At 33.2% G+C, this 10,230-nt stretch overlaps 1 protein-coding gene across 1 annotated transcript; it reads left to right on the forward strand.

The window, feature by feature from the left end:
- The first annotated feature begins 1,926 nt into the window (after positions 1-1,926).
- On the forward strand, positions 1,927-8,735 carry LOC132162680 (uncharacterized). Its single transcript, XM_059572950.1, has 14 exons — positions 1,927-2,018; positions 2,235-2,386; positions 2,598-2,767; positions 2,872-3,018; positions 3,112-3,163; positions 3,254-3,428; positions 4,387-4,469; positions 4,800-5,012; positions 5,625-5,741; positions 5,958-6,114; positions 6,723-6,830; positions 7,101-7,166; positions 7,250-7,515; positions 8,413-8,735. The coding sequence occupies exons 1-14, from the start codon at positions 1,949-1,951 to the stop codon at positions 8,494-8,496; spliced, it is 1,860 nt and encodes a 619-aa protein (XP_059428933.1). The 5' UTR covers positions 1,927-1,948; the 3' UTR covers positions 8,497-8,735.
- Positions 8,736-10,230: the final 1,495 nt, after the last annotated feature.

Consider the following 10,230-nt stretch of genomic DNA (forward strand, 5'->3'; position numbering starts at 1 on the left):
AAAAAACAAATAAAAGGAGCAAAAGATTATAATTGCATAAACAGTCTCTAGAGGGGTTGGATTTATAGACAGGTGGTCATTTACAGACACATAACAAATTCCCAAATGGATGTGGACTTTGGATGAAGCTGGCGAGCAAAGCTTCTGAAGATATTTACAGAATCTTCGAACTCAAAAGTCCAACACCCAAATTTTGTCTCTGTTGATTCTGAAGAGACAAGTTGCTCTTGTTGAAGCATTAAGAATGATAATGGGGCATGGGAAAAAACTCCTTTGTTAAGAACTATCACCGTCAGACACAATTAAAATCAATTAAAAGGCCAAGAAATGGCACTCGGGCTTACTGAAAAGTTATTGGAAGTCAAAGAATTGACTGGCATTGGCCATAACAGGAGAATACATATACATAATTTCTTTTTTCTTCTCAGCTATATTCTTTATCTATTCCTCATCCTATCCACCTTCCCCTATTAACACCTAGATGATGATATATTATCTATCTCAAAAGTTGAAGCAGAGGAAGAATAATACTAGGCACAAGTGATTCATCTATTATAGCAGTGCCATTGAAAAGTGTAGTTTTGGTTGTTAGATAATGGTTTGAGAGGTCTTGGCCACCCTTTTTTGTGTGTGTATTTATTTTCTTCTGGTTCCTAATGAGAAGTAATATTGGCTTCGTTTGATAAAATTTTCTTCTATTTTTGTCGTATATTCTCAAAACAAAAACATTAACAAATAATCCAAAACACAAGACATTTACCAAAGAACTTTTTTATGGTTACGTCACGTCATAACATTTTTTTTTTTTTTTAAATCAAAAACAAAAAACACCCTTTAAATTACATTAACAAACCAACCATCAATTCTCAAATTCAACAGCCAGGGTATATTGGTGAAGGAAGAGTTCTCCATTGAAAAGATGCTATAAACAAAAAAAGAAAAAAGTGTCATCCCCCAATTACAATATGAATCACATAACACTAGTTGATTGCAAACAAGATCATATTCATATAACAAGTACAGAGTGAAGTCACTGGCCATTTCAAGGAAGTGCAGAAAGAAAGCACAAGTAACATTATTTTTTTATTATTTAACTTGAGGGTGACTGTCAGCTTCACCATTTTTGAATGGTCATTGCAATATTGTTCATATGGCATTTATTTTGAAAGATCATTTTTGGTTATGAACGGCCAGCTTCGCCATTTTTAATTTTCTCTATATTCTTACACTATTTTTTATTCATGATGGATGAAGCCTTGACTGACAATTGTTTCACTCACAACGCATTGAACCATAAAACCTTCACATTAGAAAGGAATAAAAGTACCACTAAAAAAATTCTTGCAAAAAAAAATTCGATGGAGACCCGAATAATCAACTCTCCCATGGAACTAGGAGTTCCTTTTTCTTTTCTTTTCTTTTATTTTTTTAATGGAAAGTCATTTTCTTTGACAAACTTTTAGGCTATATTTGATTTGGTAACATATTTTAAGGGTTTTTTTTTTTTTAAAAAAAAATAATTATTCTGAGGTGAGATAAATGTGAAAAGTAAAAGATTGTTTTTGTGTTTTGTGTTTGAGTTATTTGTTAATATATATTTTTTAGAAGAGAAAACAAAAGACAAAAAATAAAAATTTAACAAACGAAAAATATTTTCCTGTGCTCAAACTGTAAACATAAAAAATGACATAAAATTTTCAAATTTAATGATAATTTTAAAATTATTGTCAAGTTTAGAGATAAAATGAGATAAAAAAAAATGGTGTAGGATTTTTTTTTTTTTTTTTCGGGCTTTCCAATTCGCACGACCCACCTCCCTACTGGGCCCCTATAATTGGCCCACGAGTGAGTCCACTCTCTTTTCAAACATTAAATTCCCGCTTTCACGGTAGAATGGCCAAAAACTACAATCCACTCATTTGGGAGATAGAAAAGAAAACCCTAGAAAATGTCAGCGAACCCCATGGACGACGTTGATCGATTGTTTGAGTGCTTCAAGTGCGGTTTCTCTCCCCCCCGTAAGCTCCCATTTCTCACTCATCCCCGTTTGGTTTTACTAAGAAAACATTGAAAACTAAAGGAAACTTATCTAGTACGGTAATTTAGGTTCATTCTTTGTTTCGCTCATTCTATGGTCTTAAGCTGCTAATTAGGGCCTCGGTCGAGGTTTATTTCACGTTTCAAAAAATTGAGTTATATATGATTTGAGAAATTCGGTTCACTTTCTTTTCCAGAATCTGCTTTTAGAGAAAGAAAAAGAAGAAAAAGAAAATCGAAGCATGGGTGTTCAACACATGAGGCCTCTACACCTTCTAGCATTCTATCTCCAGGATCAGCTGGACAAAGACAGAACGAAGCAACAGATGTACAGCTTTCCATTGAGAAGGTATAGACTCATCATCCTAATCATGATTATTATTATTATTATTGGAAACAATAAGGAATAAATAATTAATGTAATTAATTTTGGCTCTGAGTTAATGGTGAATAATGCTGAAATTGCTGTTCTTTCTATTGTACTTGTTGGTTGAAAAACCATGCTAGGGTGTTTATTCTACTGCTTCGATCACTAAATGATATTTTTGTTATTGCGTCAGTTTGATTCAACAATAGTTAAAGAAAACAAAATTAACCGCGGGAAGCAGATCTCTCCGATCGTATTCTATGGGTCTCCACATGGTGTTCCTCCAAAAAGACCATCCAGCTTGTTGCAATTGTTACATCAAATTCGTGTCGATCTCACCGAACAAAGTAAATTGAGCTTGAGGTACTTGTGAGATCCTACTTCTTCCCTTCTTTGCTTCAATGAGTATCTTTTCTTGTGCTGTAAGTTTTACACTATGACTCGACTTAGGTCCTTTGCTTGTTTAGGGAGGAAATATGGGCTACGTTTCCTAGGCAGGATGAAGCAATGAAGTTTGCCAAAGAGCATGTGCATGTTCACGTTTTTAGTTATCAAGATCACTTTAATGGTCAAAGAAGGTTCCTTGTCTCAACGTATAAGGAGTTTTGGAAAAGGTTGTCCTGATTTTTCCTCTTTTCATAAGATATTAAACATTTGAAGTTCGTTCCGTCTTACAGTGTTTGCACTGCTGTTTTGCTAAATTTCAGGTACAAAAATATGGATTCCAAATACCGTCATCATTATGAGGTGATTCAGGAGGTAGCATCCTCTTCATATTTCTTTCTTAAATTAATACATGTGAGTGCATTTGCTTTGATGTCTTACAGTTTGAAATTATTCTGCTTCTAGGGTTTTCCATGCCATCTTTACTTTGATTTGGAGTTCAATAAGAGAGCAAACCCAGAAAATAATGGAGATGAAATGGTTGATCTCTTGATATCAGTCATTTTAGAAGCCTTACTTGACAAATACTCCATTCAAGGAAACCTGGAATGGGTAGTAGAGCTTGATTCCTCCACTGAAGGTAAGGTTTTCTAGTACGTGTGGGCTACAGTCCCTAATCATCTGTTTTTGACGTCCTTCATTTACATATGTTATGAGATTTAGCAAGCAACTTTATGATATATGTTCTACTTATTTTAGTTTGATTCAATTTCTGAATTGCCCATTAAATAGAAGCCTTCCTTGTTCATTTCTTTTCATGATGAGTTGTAGCCAGCCAGAGTTAAATCAAAATCAAGGTCATTCTGAATTAAGATGCAAACTTCGGCCATGTTCTGAAGTATTAACTTTCCTTTTGATAGGGGTATGATGAGAACTAGATTTTTAGTCTCATTGGAGTTGTTTAATAAATGAAAAATCATTGGACATGATGGATTTTTAAAAAGATGTTTGCTTCGTCATTACATTAGTGTCCTTGAAATTAGCATTATATGCCATATGTTTTGCTAACAATACTTTTTGAGCTAATACTGTTTTTCCTTCTTCTGAAGGACAGTTTTTAGCTGTTTTTTTTTTTTTTTAATAATCTATTAGTCTGTGGATCCTGAAGTTGTAGAGTGCACTATTCTCCTGCAGGGTGTTGAAATTTGGTAATATCCAGCCTTAGAAGTCTGCCTTTCCTGATTTAATAATAAATCTGTTAACAACCATGATGAGTTTCAACTTGTTGAACACCAAACAAATGCATTAATAGTATACATTAAGCAGAAGTCTGCCTCTACTGCATCTAGTATACGTATCAAAAAATACATTAATCAGAAGACCGAATGGCTCAGGCCAAAAGTTGTCTAGCCCATTCCTCGCCCTTACACATACTCGGTTCATAATTAGAACTCAGAGAGAGAGAAATGTTCCAAGTTACTGTAGTATGGTAAATGCTTGTCCTAGGTCTTCATTATACAATTTATGAGATGAAAAGTTTTGTGTATTGCATGCAGTTCTATCAGGAGCTTTTAGATGATATTGATTCTTTTATGCAGAAAAATTTTCCCGTCATTTAATTATTCGTATTCCAAAGACTGCTTTCAAGGACAATTCACATGCAGGTGCATTTATTGCCGAGGTATGCCTCACTAAGAAAGCATATCAAATTTTATTTAATACTGATTGTTGGGGATGCGTCTTTTTCTTTGCTAATTAAAGATCAAGGTTAAGACTATTCCTGTTAATATTATAATTTGTTTTTTCTATTGCATCTTCCACAACTTTCTAAATTCCATCTAACTTATGAAATATAAAGTTAATAAATAAGTTAGTCGCGAAGTCTTATGTCATGCAGGCCTCTTTTTGTTAGCCTGCTAGAACAGAATCTACTTGAGTCACTAGAATGTTTTGTTCCTTTTTTTTTTGTAGAAATATCAACTGTTGTCACTGTATGATGACATATTACCAGATATGCTCTCGGATTCTAAGTGCAAGGACAAGTGATCGAAGATTTGAAAAATTGCTTGTGAAAAAAGATTCAAGCTCCACTGAGTCCTCAAGCCAACTTTTTGTGGACAATGCTGTCTATTCTAGAAATCGCTGCTTTCGTTTAGCTTTATCATCGAAGGCAGGGAAAACTTCTGTGCTTTTACCTACAGGGAGACTCAAATGTGAGGACATGGTATGGTACTTACTATCTCAAGATTTTATTTACACTTAAAAGTATTAAACTAAGCAATATATTTTCTAATTGCATAAAATCTTATAAATCAATACAGGAGCTATTCAGATGCTCTTCTCATTAGCAATATGCTCTTTTATATAATTCTAAGAAAAGCTTGGGTCCTGTCCATGTGGGTGCCTTCTAGTTTTAGATTTCCAGCCTTACCTGTGGCACCCATGATATTTTGCACTCCTATAGTGCAACAAATCAAAAAAAAAAAAGGTTCTCTTTGATGGCTCCATTAGTTTTACGAAGGCTTAGACTTGTTTGTGACTTGTAAGCAAGACAAGGTTGTATTGCTTTTACTAACTAGTATTAATCGCAATATTATCCACATTTGTTTCCCTCTTTTGCTCTGTGAAACACAAAGTAAAATATTGTGCGCCTTTTCTAAGTTTCATTGAGGTGTAGGATCACCTCCCAGCAAGGCCGATCCTAACAAATATATTCGTCTTCATGATCAACATGATAAAGACAGAAACCTGTCTTTTTTTTATTGTGTTTCTGGTGGTTCATTATTCTTTTACAGTTAGTATGTATTAATTAATCTATAATGTCATTAAATAACAGAGCGAGGAAGACATGTTCATGGCGTCCTTGATCTGCAATATGGATGTTGATTGCGAGAAGCTTCTAGTCTGCAAAATGGATTTAGATTGTGCGAAAACCCTTCACTTTGATACCGAGGTATTTTTGGACTCTAAATTGTTTTGTCATCATATTATAAGGGGGAATACTAGATATGTTTCATGCTGCCATTCAAAACATTCTATAGCTCACAGGTTTCACATGTCTTAATCTTCTGCTAAGATTAAGGAGAAACCATTGTTGGTATATGGAAGTTGCTTGTACATTTTGTATTGAAAATTGATCTATAACAATAGAAAGTCTTTCTCATCGCAGGTGAATCATAATTTTGGAACATATTGCAGTGCTTCTCAAGAATTTGCATTGAGTGCTTGCACAAGTGATCTTACTACGCCATACTTCCTTGGAAAGTCACCATTTCCAGCTGTGGACAAATTTGTAGAATACATTGCCTCCATTGGCACTGTGTCAGGTGTTACCTTTTTTCCAGTCATATACTCTGAATAATGTAAAAGAATTTTATTTTTGTTCATTTTTATTTTATTGTTCTAAAATTTTCCTTGCTTAAAACCTGGGCTACAACAGGAGCTTTTCTAGTAAGTTTATATGTGGCTATTATATGATTTAATATGATAGATTTATGCCTGAGATATCTGCCTGTCCAAATAATAGTACTTACTCCTGTCTGCTCGTATTTTAGTGTGTTTCTGGTCTCATCTCTCGTTAAATTTGGCCTTTCAACCAAAATATACCTTGAGCTCAATCCTACAAATTTTTAGATTGCCAAAATCCTGCAGCCCTTTGAGTTCTGTGTTAAAGTTTTGTGTAATATTAAGGGATGAGGTTACTTTCATTGAATTAATTCAGCTTTTGTGTTCTTTCCTTTTGTTGATTAGGAGATTAATTTTTTAATTGTTTGTTTGCGCAAGGGGGAAACATCCATATGAATCAAAACTTTCTTTCTTTTTCCTTTTTAAATAGTTTTGCCTTCACAATGCAGTTATGAAACGGCATGTGTACATAGTTCTGCCTTTTTTATTTATTCTTTCACCTTGTTGATATTTTTTTATGTAATTGTAGGAAAAATTCGAAGCTGGTATTGGTTCTCTGAATATGGACTGATTGTCTACAGCATGTCAAGAAATAGATACTGTGAGCGCATTGGTAGACAGCATAAAAGCAATCATGGTAGGTTTTAGTTATTTCTGTATATGCTAGCCTTAAAAGTTCCTTGCTATTTATCCTTTCTTGTCAAATTTATCATGGGTAATAGAAGCACTTGTTCTTTTGGTCATACTTACCATCTGATTACCAGAATACTTTAAAGATATTACTTGAGTTTTTGTTCTTTTGTTTTTGTTTGTTTTTTCTCTTAAAAAAGTATGGGTGCGTCTTGTCATCTTATAGCTTATGTTCAAGGCATAGAGACTAATGTGCATCAATGTTTAATTGGTGCAGTGATGTACGTTGTTGACCTGAGAAGGGCTGTTTATTATCAGAAATGTCATGATCCTGATTGCAAAGGTTCACTGGAGTAACTTAAATGATCAATTTTAAATTCTTAATGCATGGTGATCACATTTAACAAAGCTTACTAATGGCACTAGGTTACAGATCTCCTTTACGGCCAATTCCAATAGGTATCATACCCAATCCTTCAGTTTTCTTTCATTCCGATCAAATGGAGAGTCATGGTGGACCAACAGTTAATAACCTCGACCTACAATTTATTAATACTAATGAGGAAAGTCTCCTGCTTTACAATGATGCAAACATTACAAACAGCTGCACCAAAGACCCTTGGTGGTTTGAAGCCATAAGAGTTGCAAATGATATTGAAAACAAGAAAGATACAGTGGAAGTCAGCAACATGGTTAGTATACTTATGATGCTTATACATATTACAATATTTGTTTTCGCTTCTGGTTTTCACTAGGACAAGAACCCCTGACGCCAACTAAAGCTATGTCTCAACTGTGTGCTACAAAAACTTTGACAAACTGGTCATAGGAAGCACATGTTATGGTTAATTAACAGGCTTATGCTTCTTGACATGATTGCAGCCACTTCACTAGATATCTTAGTTTGAAGAGAAGTCAACATCATCCCCCTGCCCCCTACAACCACTCTTTCTTCTTTGTTAGTAGAATGCAAATCTAATTTGGAGTATGATCTTGCCCTTTAATGATAAATGAATCTGTTAAGGTGTCCTCCTCATTGTTTCTGTCAGCGTACCCATATCACATTAAAGCACTTTGGCATGAGATAGCCCAAAATAATAACAATTATTATAGCAGTGAGATAAAGAACAAAAAAAAAAATTAATAAAAGGATGATGATGAATAGATGATAATTACGGAAATAAAGTGAGTAGTGTTCATGACGTTAAGAGTTCAAGAATATAACCCCCACCACTTCCCTTTGTTCCTCCAAAGAAAAAGGAGCTTCATTTTTTAAAATTTATTTAATCGTGAGCTGAGCTTTTTTGTATATAGGATGGATGTACATGTTTTGAGAAGACATTGTAGTCGGTTCAGGTCAAAATGGTATTGGTAGGTGCATAGCCCTATGCAACAACATTGGTACACTGGCTTTTGAATTTGTGGTTTGAAATGTATACTTTCTCATAAGTTAATTAGACAATTCAATAGTCAAAGCTCAAGACTTCGAATGATTGTCAGAAATGAAGTGGCGAAAAACATAATTCATTCTCAAACCATCCAATCTCTACTTTTCTAGTAACCTTTTCAATTTTATTTTTTACAAGCAGGAGAGCATTAACGATGAAGATGATGATTGGTGGATGGCTGTCGAAAGGACTGCATTGCAGGCTGAGTTAACCCACTTGAACTAAAGTGATGGTTAGAGCAGTTGGTTGATAAACATTCTGGCTTTAATAGAAGATACATTCTGCGGACATTCTTCCCTCAAAGCAAAGTTTTAGTGACTTGTGGGAACTCACGATAGAACAAGAGGTTTGCGTCAAATTTAGCCCGTCATCCATCCATGTTGGTGTTCTGATATCTGGTTCTCTTGCATGGAAGAACAGGTTTGTACAGTTCATTTCACTGTTAGTTGCATTTGAGTATCAGATCGCCACAGGAAAAAGCAAAAATGTAATCCATATTTGAACTTCTATGATAAATTATCGTTCTTGTAAAATAATTCTATGAATTTTTGGAGAATAAATCCAGTGGAGATGGGATTTAGTGAGTTCACTGCGTCGTTAGTTTGCTGATTATGGATCGGAAATGTATAGATGATTTTAGTAAGGTATCTGAATGTATACTGAATAGCTTTGAAGGCAGTCCACCAAAACCGTGATAAATTGTAATGATTTAATATTCGGTTTTCTCCCTAATCCCCTCTGTAGTTAGATGGGATTAACGATTAATCAGTAAGAGAGCACAATTAATTAATAGGTGAAATGCGTGTTTTTAAAGATAATTGCTAAAAAGTGTTCGACTTGAGTGTATTTTTTTTTTAAAAAAATTGTGATTTGAAAGATAAAAAATTTATATGTTCAAATGGCAAGTAAAGAAGTGCATTTTTTTAAAAAAAGACACATAATTTAATGGTCGAAAGGAACATTGTTTTTGTTGGTTCGAGTAAAATGAATGCCAAATTATATATATATATATATATATAATTTTTTTTTTTTTTTTTTTTTTTATAATCATATATATATATATAATTACTACTGTACAAGAAAGACATTTTTATGTGCGTTAAGGTAATTGGGCCATTGGCAATGACATATCAATATAAATAAGATAGTATTGTAATATATTGATATGTCATTGCCAATGGCCCAATTACCTTAACGCACATAAAAATGTCTTTCTTGTACAGTAGTAATTCTAGAAAATTGTTTTGTTAATCGAAAGCCATTTAAATTTCTGAAAAAAGAAAGTAAGTACACAAGTCTCCTTTTTCAGTTTTTTTTTTTGTTTTTTTCCCCTTAATTTCCGAGATGAATACACAGTGATAAGATAAGATAAACAATTAACAGTGTCTTGGTCTTATCTATAAATAAAGAAAGTCTTGATCTTACTTATTAATAAAAACTAGCATGTAACCCGCGCTATGCACGGGATTCTTCATTATAATTTAATTTTAAAACTTAAACGCATCTCATCTTACTTTTTATTATAAGTTAAAATATATGTGTAAAAATGCATACTAAAGGTTATAAACCAGTAAATTACTGTATTAAACATGTATTTTTTTTATAAAATCCATAAAGTTCTAATGATTTCAGAAAAAATACAGAGTAAAATAAACAAAATCTTCTCTCTTCTTTTTAATACAAAATAAAACACACATTTCACTCAATATTTAATGCAATCAAATAAATTTCTTTCAATACTTCCAAAAAATGCTAGAAAATTTGAGTAAATCACAAAACGAAGAAAAAAAAATCTAATAAAATATTCAAATTAATTAAAACATAAAATCTTATTGGTGTGATACCTATTATATTTCAATACAATGAAACTTTCTAGAGAAACAAACATAAAAATAATTAATTTACACTCGTGAAGAATTTATACATAGATACACAAAGATAAATCCAAAAATGATATGA

Source organism: Corylus avellana, chromosome ca1, assembly GCF_901000735.1.
Source record: "Corylus avellana chromosome ca1, CavTom2PMs-1.0".
In the NCBI taxonomy this organism is placed as follows: domain Eukaryota; kingdom Viridiplantae; phylum Streptophyta; class Magnoliopsida; order Fagales; family Betulaceae; genus Corylus; species Corylus avellana.

What these genes read in the sequence shown, in the direction of transcription:
- LOC132162680 (XM_059572950.1), top strand. Translation starts at nt 1,949, where the DNA reads ATGTCAGCGAACCCCATGGACGACGTTGATCGATTGTTTGAGTGCTTC. An exon ending in CAAAGTAAATTGAGCTTGAG is followed by an intron (nt 2,768 to 2,871) that starts GTACTTGTGAGA and finishes TTGCTTGTTTAG; the next exon opens with GGAGGAAATATGGGCTACGT. An exon ending in ACAGCATAAAAGCAATCATG is followed by an intron (nt 6,831 to 7,100) that starts GTAGGTTTTAGT and finishes TAATTGGTGCAG; the next exon opens with TGATGTACGTTGTTGACCTG.